General features: G+C 47.9%; 1 protein-coding gene across 3 annotated transcripts in view; it reads right to left on the reverse strand.

Annotated features, from left to right (window-relative positions):
- Nucleotides 1-477: 477 nt before the first annotated feature.
- The window catches only part of DLG3 (discs large MAGUK scaffold protein 3), a 59,689-nt gene continuing 47,090 nt past the window's right edge, over nt 478-13,076 (reverse strand). Inside the window, exons 3-12 of one of the 3 annotated variants that reach the window (XM_074208507.1) lie at nt 9,650-9,826; nt 9,377-9,452; nt 8,450-8,549; nt 5,509-5,550; nt 4,537-4,587; nt 4,023-4,124; nt 3,583-3,755; nt 3,033-3,142; nt 2,828-2,919; nt 479-2,523 (exon numbers count right to left, since the gene is read on the reverse strand). In XM_074208507.1, coding sequence (XP_074064608.1) covers nt 2,417-2,523; nt 2,828-2,919; nt 3,033-3,142; nt 3,583-3,755; nt 4,023-4,124; nt 4,537-4,587; nt 5,509-5,550; nt 8,450-8,549; nt 9,377-9,452; nt 9,650-9,826 — 1,030 coding nt within the window. In that variant the 3' untranslated portion in view covers nt 479-2,416. Of the gene's footprint in view, nt 2,524-2,827; nt 2,920-3,032; nt 3,143-3,582; nt 3,756-4,022; nt 4,125-4,536; nt 4,588-5,508; nt 5,551-8,449; nt 8,550-9,376; nt 9,453-9,649; nt 9,827-13,076 lie in introns of all 3 variants that reach the window. The other 2 variants (XM_074208509.1, XM_074208508.1) reach the window with 2 other exon arrangements.

Consider the following 13,076-nt stretch of genomic DNA (forward strand, 5'->3'; position numbering starts at 1 on the left):
GTGGTTTTTCACACGCTTGGGTTAAGCTACTTTCTGTTTTGTTGGAGTAATGTGCTCATTAATTTGAATTCTTAGGCTTGGTGGCATTATAAGATTTTCTGATGGTTTCCACCTTTTTCTTTATGAACAATTGTTTCTTCTTAAGCACTTAATTTTTCTGGTTTTGTATTTTTGAGTCTTTCTGGATAACTTCCTCAGTTTATTGATCCTTATTTAATAATATTTCAAGTTTTCAGAGATAGAAAATTTCCCGAGGACTGCTTTAGGTGTTTTCTGTAACTTTGCAGTATCTTTAACACAATTGTTTCTCTTTTACCCAATCATTCAGAATGGTGTTATGTAGTCTTTTCTTAGGTTTACATCTTTTGCTCCTATTTCTTTTTTCTTTATTTTCTATTATGGTTTGGGAAGGATATTTGTTAAATCTGTGTGTCTTTACATTTACATGTATTGATTTGTTTTGCCAAGATAGCATAGAATACATAGGGGTCCCCAGTTTTCCATATGTGTGTGTCTGTCTCTATATCTATGTGATTTAAACACTAATAGACCCCAGTGTTATGACCTCCCCCATTCTTCCCAATGACTAGCTTAACTTCAGTAAGCATATGAACCAAACAGCCATTTTTTCCCAAGAAGACCTCTGAGACACAATTCATTGCCAACTATTGTTTATTAAAAAATATACGTCTCCTTGGAAGGAACAGTGGTAAACCAACTAGTGTCAAGGTTACTTTTAGTCTTTGCCTTTCTTCTCTGGGAGGGAGTGAGCTATAGCCAGAAAACTCATTGTAGGTCACAGCAAGGAAGCTGTCTTTCTAGGCTAACCCCTCCCTTCCCTGGCCCCAGTAAAGTGTGCCCAGGCAAAGCTGCTATTCCTTTTCCCTGGCCCCCCAGCCTTGGACAGCTAGTCTGTGTTGCTGGTAGAATAATATAGTTCAATATGTTTCCAAAATTTGGCTAGTAGTTCCTAACTGTCTTAAGTACTGGGGGGCGGGGAGGGAGAGGCATAATTAGTGCTCCAGCTGCCATGGGCCAGGAAAGTAGGGTGCAGTGCACCAGCTCTTAGGCCTAGACATTCCCACCTTCTTCCCTGTATCACCAGTCTGCAGTGGGTAAGAGTGAGACATGGCAAGGTTACCTACCTCAGCCAGGCATGTGGCCTTCAAGGGGAGAATACAGATAGAGCCCTGTCTGTGCTTTTTGTTTTTGCTCTGGTCAGGCCTAGCAGGAAAGGGCTTCTGGTGCCCTGCCGGCATCGGTGGGCATAGGCCCTGGGGAAAAAGCAAGGATGCTTGCCTTCTCACTATTACAGCTTAAATGTGCCCAATTTTAGTCGACTTTTCTCCCAAAGTAACGATCGGCTCAGCAGCTGCTGGTGAGGGGGTGGAAGAAAGGCAGCTGGAGAGTGGAGTGGTCAACTTGGCAGAGTGCTGACCCTGCTCTGTTGGCTCCCTCCCCAGCGTCAGCTACTTGGAGAAACCCCTCCCAACACTGGACAATGAGCTAGATGCTCGGTTAGCAAAGGGGATACATCCGGAATCATGAAAAGGCGGACACGGCAAGTAGCACAATGTGGTTTTGGTTTTAGAGCAGCTTCAAACAAACAAAAGGAAACCTCCATGCAAACAAGTCCAGTGGGGCGGCAGGTCCCCACCCTCCCTGCCTGTGGACAACAGCTAACTAACAAAGCTTAGTTCTGGGGAGGATAGATGAACAGATGTGGCATCTGCCACATATTGTACCGTTTTTCTATCACATCACTTTCCTGCCAATTTGGTGTTAGAAAGTTAAAAGATCTTTCAGTACCATCAGTAAAGTCCCGAAAGGGTTTTCTAGTCCAGCTGGGTATGTGTATCCATATATATATCTCTCTCTCTCTCTATATATATATATATATTATGTCACTGTATAATATATATATATATATAATAATTTCTATATATTTTATATAAATTACATATACATATAAATAAGATGCTTTCAAGTTGCCATTTACATCGCACTGTTCAGAGCTTCAAGACAGTGACACAGATGTGGGAGCAACGCCCTGGGAGCTCATGGTCATGTGTTTTCTGTCCTGAGTCTATTGACAACCCATCAGCCTCCTTTCTCTGCTGCTTGGTTTGTAAAGAAAAAACAATGAGTGATGGAGTGGTGCCGGAGCTGCTCCTGGGAAGGTCCATGCAGGAATGGGCACAGTCACGTGATGAGCGAGATGACATCATCCCAACAAAAAGAAACAGGACTAGAAAACTCAATTTTGCAACAGATCTAAAAAAGGGGGACAGGAACAGTAGTCATTTGTTCTCCCCGGAGGGACAGGAAGGAGGAGGAGGGAGGGGGCTTGGGTTCTGCTCACAAGAAAATGGTTTGGGGAGAAGGGCTGGGAGGAGGCGCGGGGAGGCGATGGTCTTCAGAGTTTTTCAGGAGATGGGACCCAAATGTAGTGCCCAGACTGGTCCTCGATAATTTGTTTGATTTTGTTATAAATTTCCTCCAGTGAGTCGCCCTGTACAATGGCTAAAGAGAAGAGAAAAGTTATCACTGCACCCCATCTGGGAGCTTTCCTCCCCTACTCCCCACATATGGCTGGTGACTGGCTTGGAAATGGCTTCTTCGCCATTGGAATAACCAAAGCAAATGCTTAGTTAACAGGTCAGTGAAAATCAAGAAGGAAAGTAGGGAAAAGTCAGCTCTGGCTGCTGCTCTCTTGGCATGGGGGTTCACTAATGAGTTTGAGCATCTGATGAAACAAATTCAATCTCAGTTCTTTCACCTGGCACTTGGAGAGGGACTTGAACTCCAAAACAACAAGTCGTTTTACCTGTGAAGTACTCGCCAAACTCCTGCTCCAGTTTCAGGGCCTTGTCAAAGATCTTGTTTGCTTGTTCATATGTCTGTCTTCGGTTCATTTCCCTGTTGGACACAGTTGGGAGAGAATGAACCATCATCAGGGAAGGGTCTACTTACATTTCCCAGCAGGCAAAGGGCTGTCTGTTCTCCCCCCCCCCATCTATGGGAACACTTACACAAGGGCTTCCACAGACTTGGGCTTGATGAACACAGCCACAGGGTAGAGTTGAGCTTGCTGCAGCCGTTTGATGGCATTGCCAGACACATCTAAGATGCAGTGCTTCCCCTGGAGGAGAAAGGGGAGCTATAAAGAAACCTCAGAGAAGGACCTGGACCTAACATCCCTTGGACCCTGACTTGGAGGAAAAAGAAAAATGAAATTGATAGCTGAGCCCCCCTCAAAACCAGGGAGGAAGCAGGTGACTAGAGCAATCTTCTCTTGAGCAGCTGGAGCCTTGGTCCTATTTGTATCTGTCTCTGTCCATGTCTCAGTCTGGCCTCCACTGGTACTATCAACAGACTGCTGCCCAACTGCTATTTCTCAAGAAACACAGCTCGGGGTCTTGGTGGTCTGCTGTCCCAGGCTGTTTCCTGCCCACAAGAGTCAGTCTGTGTCTGTGTCTGTCTGTCTGTCTCTCTCTCTCTCCTTCCCAAGTGGGTGAATTTTTCAGGTGAGAGGCCAGAAGGCAATCATAAAAAGATGCTCAGAGGGACTCATTCACTCACCCTCTCTGCCACTGCTCGCACTGACTGGATGCTGGTTCCATAGAGATTGTCGTTGAATTGCCCTGCTTCTATGAACTTATTTTCCTGGATGTCCTTCTCCATCTGCTCCCGAGATACCACAAAGTGATAGTCCTGGCCATCCACCTCATTTTCTCTTCGAGGCCGAGTGGTGTCTAAAAGAGGAATATGAATCTAGGGCAGGCTGGTTGGCCCCTCGGGATCAGAGAGTGTCTTGCACCCTCCTTTGAAGAGGAAAAGGGAGCCCCAGAGCAGTGTGGCTTCCCACTACATTGAGAGCACAGAGTTCAGGTCAAGTTTTCCTGCTGCACAATCCCAACAATATCCCAACACAAGGGCTCTGGAGCCCTGGCAACAGCCTCCTCTCTTAAGAAACATTAAGAAGGACCAAGTGACTCAGGGACCTATCTTGGGGTTCTTACGTGGTACACAGGAGCCAAATTTATGTGGAAACTCAGAAATCAGATCATCATTGACTCGATCCTTCATGGGGCCCAGGATGATCACTGGCCTTGCATAGTGAACTAGAGAGAAAGCACATATTTACAAGGTGAATGCCTAGTCAGGAGGGCTTCCCCCCAACCTAAGGGGAAATCTTGATTCAGAACACAGGGAACTCTAAGCTCTATATCCTCTAGGCCTATCAAAGCCCCATTTACTGGAGAAGGCTCAAGTTGATAGCAGTAGGTCTACCTTGTGATGAACAGTTGAACAAGATCCCAAGAGCCAAAGAACTGGTGGAAGGACAGAGGAGATCCAGGTCTTTCTGTCCATTAACCCATGCAAACCACCCACCCTCACTCATCTTGAGGGATTTGTCCCCTTCCATGAGTGGGCACGAAAGGCCAATGCTCAACTGCCTTAGCCAAATAATGGGATAAGGTAGTGGTTCCTGCTCCCCTGGGGCCCTTCCTTCAGGTCCCCACTGGGGCTTACTTTCTTGCCGTGTCACTGGCTCATAGGATAAAATTGTGTCCTCCTGTCCTTCTGTAACAAAGAAGGAAAAACTTATTAGGGTTTTTTTTTTAGGTTTTTGCAAGGCAAATGGGGTTAAGTGGCTTGCTCAAGGCCACACGCCTAGGTAACTATTAACTGTCTGAGGCCAGATTTGAACTTGGGTCCTCCTGACTCCAGGGCCTGAGCTCTAGCCACTATACCACCTAGCTGCCCCTTATTAGGGTTTCTTAAGCCACTTCCCAACCAGGTTCAGAAACCAACTCCAAGGGTTCTGAATCAGTGATTTGTCTCTGTCTTTTCAGGCTCCTGGTGAAATGGAAAGTTCTGTGGCCCAAATCCCACACTGTAAGAGAGAGGAGTAGAGGCAGATGCAGTGCCAGAACCTCCCTGGCCTTCACAGATAATGAAGAGTCTGGCTCCGAGGCCCCCCTGAACATTCCCTTTCAACGTGGCCAGCTTCAGCCCGGCCTCTAAAGGCCTTTGAGGCCCTCTATCTGGACCTCCTCCTAAGGTTGCTGTTAAGGTACAAAGAGAAAAAAAGCACTCTGTGGAGGGAATGGAATCTAGGGATGCATTCTAGAAAAACCAAGTCCTGGTTGCTCCCTGGATCCAGAGTTCTGGAGAGCTCCTTGAAGGCAGGAAGGATTTCCACCACACTGAACACACAAACGCTTGCTGCTGGAAATGAATTTGGGGCCTCAGCACCTCGCCAATGTTAAACTACCATGTGTTAAAGGCAGGCTGCTGCCAAGCCTTTCTGGGTGTGCACATGAGCACACCACCTCCCCCCCCCCCCAAGGGGAATCGGTCACAGCATCTCCAAGATCTCAAATGGGAGTAGTCGGGGGCACACTGATCTGACCAGAAGCAATTGCCATGCACCAGAGGAATGAATGAAAATGGTGAGCATGGCAGATGAAGCCACAAGACACAGGAAAGACACACACTTACTAGAACTGCTTTCGCTGTCACTGGTGTTGGATGTCACGCCCTCTGCAAGCCAACAAGAAAGAGACTCCAATTCAGAACACACCATTGAGGGGTCACACAGCTGTCACAAAACTCCAATGTTCTGAGAGACAAGACACTGAGGTGGGAGCAAAGCCAGCTTGGGGAGCAAGAGAAGGAATTGCCCGGGCCTCTGGCCACAGAGCACCTAGGAGGCAGTCAACAAGGTGCTCATTTTCAGAGGAAAAGGAGAACGCCATTACTATTAGTAAGCATGGCTTCCATCCATTTTCTAACAGCAATCGATCTGTTGGAGCTGGACAGAGATGGGTTTGAGAGAGGGAGAGAAAGCCAGCTTTCTTCCTTGTCTGTTTCCCAACTGTTCCAGACCAAGACAAGTTACAAGTTTCTGGCCCCCAGATTTTTCTCCTCCCACTGCTGCTAGGGTAGGAAAGCTTCACTGAGCCTGACCGAAGGTGAAGAGGAAAGGGAAATGGGCTAATTTTTAGCTCCCACCACAAGCCAGACAAACATGTTGTGACATGAATGGACAAACAGGAACACGCAGTGGACTGGACAGCTTGAGGTGGGGGAGGTGCAAGCCAGAGCAGAGAAGCCAGAACCAATTCCATGGGGCACAAACACCCCTTTCTCCCCCTCCACCAGTGTGGGCACATGAAGATGAGACATGAACAGACTGAAGAGAGAGGTCAGGCAAACAGCTTTTGTTTCAGCCAAGACAACACTGTTCTGTGGATGCTGTGGCCGCCCCCCCATGACTCCCAGAGAGATTTTCCTCTGGGGACTACCCTAGTGAAGTCCATGGCCCCCAGAAGGATTTGTCTTCCTCTGGCCTCTGATCCTCCTGTTACTTGCTCTTTTTGTCCCTACTCCGGTATTACTTCCACAATTGAGAGGTCAGTACCTTCCCAGGAACCACCACCCAAAACAGCTGGTCCACCCCCCCCATCTCTGTTTGGCACAGTCACTGTGCAGTCTCAGCCCTTTAGGCAGGGCTTACATTCACTGGTCTGATCCCAGGAGCTGTGGCTGCTCCAGGTGGGCTGAGTGCTCTACCCCCCCCCCCCCCCCCCCCCCCCCCCCCCGCCAAGTACCACCAAGCAACCAGTGTCCCTCTGTCCCTTCTGCACATCAAGACTCCTGAGCACAGGGGCAAGAAGCTGGCTCTTTACCACGGAAAGGAGATTTCCTAAGCCCTGCTCCCTTGTAACACACGAGTGGTGGCTCCATTGTGTCCAGGAGCAGCCATAGCTCTAGAGGTGGCAGTTGTATGTTGACTGCTTCTCCTCCCCCCCCCCCCCCAATAACACTCTCCTAATACCACCAGGAAATGGAAAAGGGAATATGTTGTAAGTTTGACTTACTCAGATTCTTTGCTCCATAATAATCGTCACTTAACCCAGGGAAGTCCTGATTTCACAGACAGCAAGGAAATAAAAAGAGAAAGGAGGAAGAGATTGGAAAGAGAAGATGGGGGAGGGGAGGAGGAAGAATACAGAAAGAACCCAGTAAACATTAGTGCTAGGTATGCTGAACCTGCTCAGGTGCCCAGCTCCCCCTCCAGCTGCAGAGCAATAGAAAAAGCATCTTGGGGGCAAGAGAGTCATCTGGCTTCTCCTTTGCACCTTTCCTGTTAGAGGAAGCCCAATGACCAGGCCTGAAATAGGGTGCCCAAAAGGAAAGCCCTTCCCAGAGGGGGCCAGCCTGTGGCAGCTGCTCCATCATGTAAAGCTCCAATCCCTCCATGCATAGAAGACCCATCACAGTGTGGAACAATCTTCTAGCATTGAGACATTCTGGTCATCACTGAAGGTTTCTCACCCCTTTAGAAATAACCACCAAAGGCTGACCTATGATGGATGGAACCCAAAGAATGAACCCAACCCCTAGAGAGTGGGTCCTAGGGTAGCCTCTCCACTGGCTCCCAGAGCCCCCCTGCTGAAATGGGGCTCTGAACACAAAGACACACACTTGGCAGGCTGAGCTTGATAGCCCTTGGACCCCCACCCCTTACACAGAAGGAGATCCACGCTTGCTCAGGCTGAGATTTTCCCGTCCATTTTTGGAGTTGGACCAACCTGCTCTGTTGCTAGAAATGTCTCTGGCCCATAGAGCACTCCTAATTTCAAACCACAGGTGTGGAAACATGTCCCTTCTATCTAGCATGGCATCCCCTTGTCCCCACAGTGCAAGGCAATGGCCCCAAACAGAAGCTGCTCATACAAACCACAAGAGTGTGCCATGTTGGCATAGCCAAGAACTTCCCCGAAGCATTGTGCACAAAGACCCCAAGTCTGGCCTATTCCTAGCAGCCTAGAACTTCAGGAGTTCTTTGCACCCAGAAGAGCCTGCTGGTGATATGAGCCTGGCTTTGGGCCTCTTCTTATAGCCCTAATTTGGTTCTCTCAGGAAATTCTTTCTTTGAAAAGATGACATTTTTCTTTCCTTTCGTGTCAGTTGAAGAAACAAAGTGTCCTAAAATGGTGGCCCCATCCTCCACAGAGAAGGGGGGTGGTGGCCATTTTTAATGAGTGTGAAATTTGGAATGAGGATAGGGGAGAAGGGCTCCATGTCTGGGTGCCCCTGAGAAAGTCTTGTCTCCTCTCTTCCTCAGTAGGAGGTGGGTTAATAGAGTAGATGAGAGGTAGTCCTGGATGAGAGGAGGAAAGGTGGAGAGGAAGAAGCTGAGACACCACTAGTGCCTCCTCTCTATTTACCAGACTTTATATGATATGGTTTGAAAAGCGCTCCATCTGCTCTTGCAGAGCCAGCTGCACAGGTGAAGCCAAGACATCCCAACTACCCTTGTACACACACACACACACACACACCTACCCCTTTCCAGTCTTCTTTTTAAAAAAATGAAGGAAAGAAGACACCGGAGTGCTAGATGGTTTGCTCTCCCTACTCAGCTGCTACTTACGTTCCTGGCTGTTGTTCTCCTGGGTCACGTTCTCTTTGCTCTTGTAAAATGGAAACTTTCGAGAGAGGCGAAAACTCTTTTTACGTTTCGTTTTGATCGACTGTGAAAGAACATGAAGATGGCGGGGAAGGACAGGAAAAAAAAAACAGAACAATGGATTTTAAAGCATGCAAGGAAAATTAAAATGAAGACAATGAGGAGCTAGGTCAAGGACAATTTCTCACAAATGAATTCTAGGAGATCAATGAAGACTGATGGAAGAGAAGACTTAATGTGTTCATGGGATGAATGTTAAGAAGGTTCCAGTTCCCTAGTCCAAACTCACAGTATTCACTGGGCACTTTAGCCTAAAGAACAAAGATGGCCTCCTCCTGGGCTCCTGCTCTAAAGTGCCACTTACAGAGATGGAGTCAGCCACTCTTTCTCTCCTGCTCCGGGAGTTCTCTGCTCTGTGAAGCTTGGAGGAGAAAAGGGGTGAATGGAGAGGGCCCTTCATGCCTCATTTGTTCTGCATGGAGTTCAGCCCTGGGCACCTAATTCCCCGGGCCCCTTGCACCAGCGAGAAGTGAGATGTCCTGGAAACTGCCTCTGGCCAGGAACCCTGCAAGATCTGTAGCTGCTGAAGCTTCCATGCTTGATTCTTTCCCCTAATTTTTCAGCCTGCCCCCAGGCATTCTGGCTTCTAGGCTGCTCCAATGCCACCGCAACTCCAACAACCATCTGCCCAGGATGAAGGAAGGTGAACAATCCATGGTGGCCTTGGCTACTCCAACCTGTTCTTTGCCTTTCCAGAAGATCAGCCAGTACTGTTCCAAGGGCAGAGTCAGCCACCTTAGTGAGAGGTATGCCTCTGTTCTCCCACATCTCAGACAAGACTTTCTCTGCACAGGCTGGCAGCTCGTTTCCCAAGGCACCACACTTACTTACCCTGTTAGCCTCAATCATCCCTGTCCTGGCGTGGAACTTCACAGTTTTTAATCGGGCTCGTTCTTTCTTTTCCACCCTGTTTAGAGGTCAGAGAGAAGTCCTGGTTATTGCCCAGCATGCCTGCATCTAGCTGTGACTCACTCCTGTCAATTAGTGGCCTCTTCTAAAGGTGCTTAGTCCCCAAAGGAAGCTGAGATGGAGCCCAAGGTCTACTTTTCAGGCCCTGGATTTTATCCCAACCCTAAAGGAAGACAGAAAGAGGAGGACACTCACCTCTTCTTGCTAGGGATCACACCAATTTGTTCACTCTCCCCATGGGGGGTGACCAGTCTGGCCTGCCACCATTCATCATCAGAAGCATTAATGACATGGAGAATGTCACCATAAGAGAAACTGAGCCCCTGGCTTGGCAGACAGCTGTCTCGGGTCCGGTCATAATCAAATAAAGCCCTAGAAGACACAGTGAGAGAAGTAAAACTCCCTACTAGATAACCCCTTGCCCATGAGCACCTGCTACTCATTGTGCTCTACAACAACAAAGAAGGGATTTGGAGGGAGTCTCCATTCTCTCTGCACAGTAACCTCGTCTCCTAGGAAAGACTTCAATTCCCTTCCAACTTTTAATCACCTATTTCCAGAAATATCCTAGGAAAGAAAAGGAAAAAGTAGGCCTCCCTTGTGTGAACTCCTTCAGGTTAAGATCCAACTTCTGGGAGCTGGGTGCTCTGCATCCAAATATTGAGTCAAAAATTACTATGTGCAAGGCCTTCCTTGGAAGCGTCACTGTAGTCCCTGCTCTCAAGGACTTTGTAATCTAGTTTGGGAGAACAGGGTGGCTCCCCCAAAGCAAGGAGGTGTCATCCAGTATTGTTAAGGATACTTCAGATGGCAGGTACTGAGGTCAAGGTAGTTAGAACTTGAGCTCATCTTAGAAGGTTGGCACCCTAAGGTGCCTCTCCTTTCCAAGGCTACCCAGACTTGCTTCCAAAACTGGAATCAATCAACATGTACCTCCTACCCTCTTAATTAGGTGCCAGATGGATGGATGGATGGGAAAAGCCCAGATGGTCCCCTGCCCTCAAGGACTTTCTATTCTACTGGAAGATAAAAGACAAAGACACACACACACACAATCCATACAAAGAAGGATCAGCCCTACTGAAGAGAGTGGTGTTTGAGCCAAGTCTTTTTTTTTTTTTTTAGGTTTTTGCAAGGCAAATGGGGTTAAGTGGCTTGCCCAAGGCCACACAGCTAGGTAATTATTAAGTGTCTGAGACTGGATTTGAACCCAGGTACTCCTGACTCCAAGGCCTGTGCTTTATCCACTACGCCACCTAGCTGCTCCTTTGAGCCAAGTCTTAAGAGAAGCCAGGAGCTGAGGAAGGGCATTCCTTCTTTGTTCAGAGTCAAAAAGGGGCCAGCCTGGGAAGGGCTTCTCAGGGGGGGATACGATGGAGGTAGGAATGTCATTGCACACTGTCACATACATGGAAACAGCAAAGACACCTTGGTCCATGACTCAAGATGACTCCAGCTGCTTTTGACTTGTCTTTCTTTATCTTGTAACTTGTCCAGAGCTCCTGTTTTTGTGATCAGAGTTGACCAGTAATAAGGGAAGGAGTCCCTTTTATCATCATCCAAAGCCTGGCCTATTTTTTTTTTAGATTTTTCAAGGCAGTGGTGTTAAGTGGCTTGCCCAAGGCCTCACAGCTAGGTAATTATTAAGTGTCTGAGGCCGGATTTGAACTCAGGTACTCCTGACTCCAAGGCCAGTGCTCTATCCACTGCACCACCTAGCCGCCCCGAGCCTAGCCTATTTTAACAGAAGACACGGACCAGCAGTCATCTGGATGGTGCAGGGGCTGGCCAGTAGCCCTATGACCTACTTTATAAGTCTTATACAGTTAAAGCATCAGCCTCTGGAGAAAGAAAGCATGAGGGAAATGAAGTAAAAGTGCTGGAGCCTATTCGGTGTCTGGCAGTATTTTTGTGTACAAAATGAATACTTGCTCCATTCATGGGAGAAAAGGCTATCAGAAGAAGGAAGGCATAAGCAGAAACAGTTTAACAACAGCCTGGAAGGATGGGGTGCCCCCAATACTGAGAGGGAAGTTCAGAAAGCAAAGCCACTCAGGTCTATGCTGCCCACCGCCATTTTCAAAAAGCTTAAATTAGGGTCTCTGATTCCAAATATCCAAAAGACAAATGGTAATTAAGGGATCAGAGCTCAGGAGGGAGACTGAGGCTAGTTAGAGAGATCTAGGAATTCTGTGTATGGAGAGAATTGGGAAACTGAGGAGATCACCAAGGGAGAGAGTGATAACCAAAAGAGACCTGTAGTTCTTGGGCATTTAGTTTGGAGGAAAATCCAGCAATGGAGAATGAGGAGGAATGTCAGAGGCTGGAGGAGAAAACCAAGTGGGGAGTGCCACAAGATGGCATAGAAGATGAAACATCCAAAAATATTGGGTGCTTGACTGTTAAATGGCTGTGGAGAAGCCAAGGGGGATGGAGGACGAAGCCAGGTCTAGTGAATTTCCCAATGAAGAGCCCACCAGTAGCTGGGTGGGGGGAGTTCTGTTGGCATGACAAGGTCAGAAGCCAGACTGGATGGAGATGACTTTACCAGGGAATGAGGATAGAGGAAGTGGAAAAACCAAGTGTGGGCAGCCTTTTCAAAGACACTGGATAAAAAGAGAGAGAGAGATATAAGCTGACAAGCTAGTGAAGATGGGAAGCTACAGGGAAAGCTTTGAAAGGCTGAAAACATGGGTCTGTTTGTAATTAGCAGAGAAAGCACCAGCAGCTAGGGAGAGCTACTGAAGGTCAGGGTGGAGGCAATCCACTAAAGAAGGCAGGGAGATCTAGGACCCAGAGTAAATGGAGAATTCTTGGGGCGGCTAAGTGGCGCAGTGGATAAAGCACCAGCTCTGGAGTCAGGAGTACCTGGGTTCAAATCTGGCCTCAGATACTTCATAAATGACCTAGCTGTGTGGCCTTGGGCAAGCCACTTAACCCTGTTTGCCTTGCAAAAAAAAACCTAAAAAAAAAAAAAGAATTCTTGGCTTGAACAAGGAGAGGTGGCCGCCTCTTCATGAAAGACTGAAATGAAAAGTTGAAAATGGTTTCACTTCCCTTGGAGAATGACCTCCATTTTTTCAGGAGTGGAGGTCCCTATCAGAAAAGGTGAGGGAGGGGGTTGCCTGTGGAGCACCTGAACAGAAAAGAGAAGGTTTTGGAAGAGTCATTGTGCTGGAGAGTCATTGAGGGAATAATTGAAAATCCACCTTGCTGAAATGAGGGTTCAGGTGAAATTTATTAACAATGTCTATGGCCCTAGGCCAGAGGCTTTCGTGATTTCCTCCACTTCTGTTTAGCCACACATGAGCAGAAGGCAAACGGTGGGAGGCATTCAGGGCCAGAGTTTGGCAAAGAGTGACCTGGGGAGGAAGACGCATTCCGGATGATCGCTTATGTGGTGTGAATGGGAAAGACAGGGCAAAACAATGGATGTTTTGCTAGGTGTTGCCTGGAAGTTTCCCAGAACCAAGCTCTACCTGCAAGGGGTGTGGGGATGAGAAAGGGGGGCTGTGGAGACAGCAGGAGAGTCAGCAACAGGGCAGAGAATGGAGGACATTCAGATGTTTGAAAAAGCTCTTCATCTTGGAAACTGCCAAGAGCAGTAAGCAGTCTACCCCTT

This window comes from Macrotis lagotis, chromosome X (assembly GCF_037893015.1).
Source record: "Macrotis lagotis isolate mMagLag1 chromosome X, bilby.v1.9.chrom.fasta, whole genome shotgun sequence".
Taxonomy (NCBI): domain Eukaryota; kingdom Metazoa; phylum Chordata; class Mammalia; order Peramelemorphia; family Peramelidae; genus Macrotis; species Macrotis lagotis.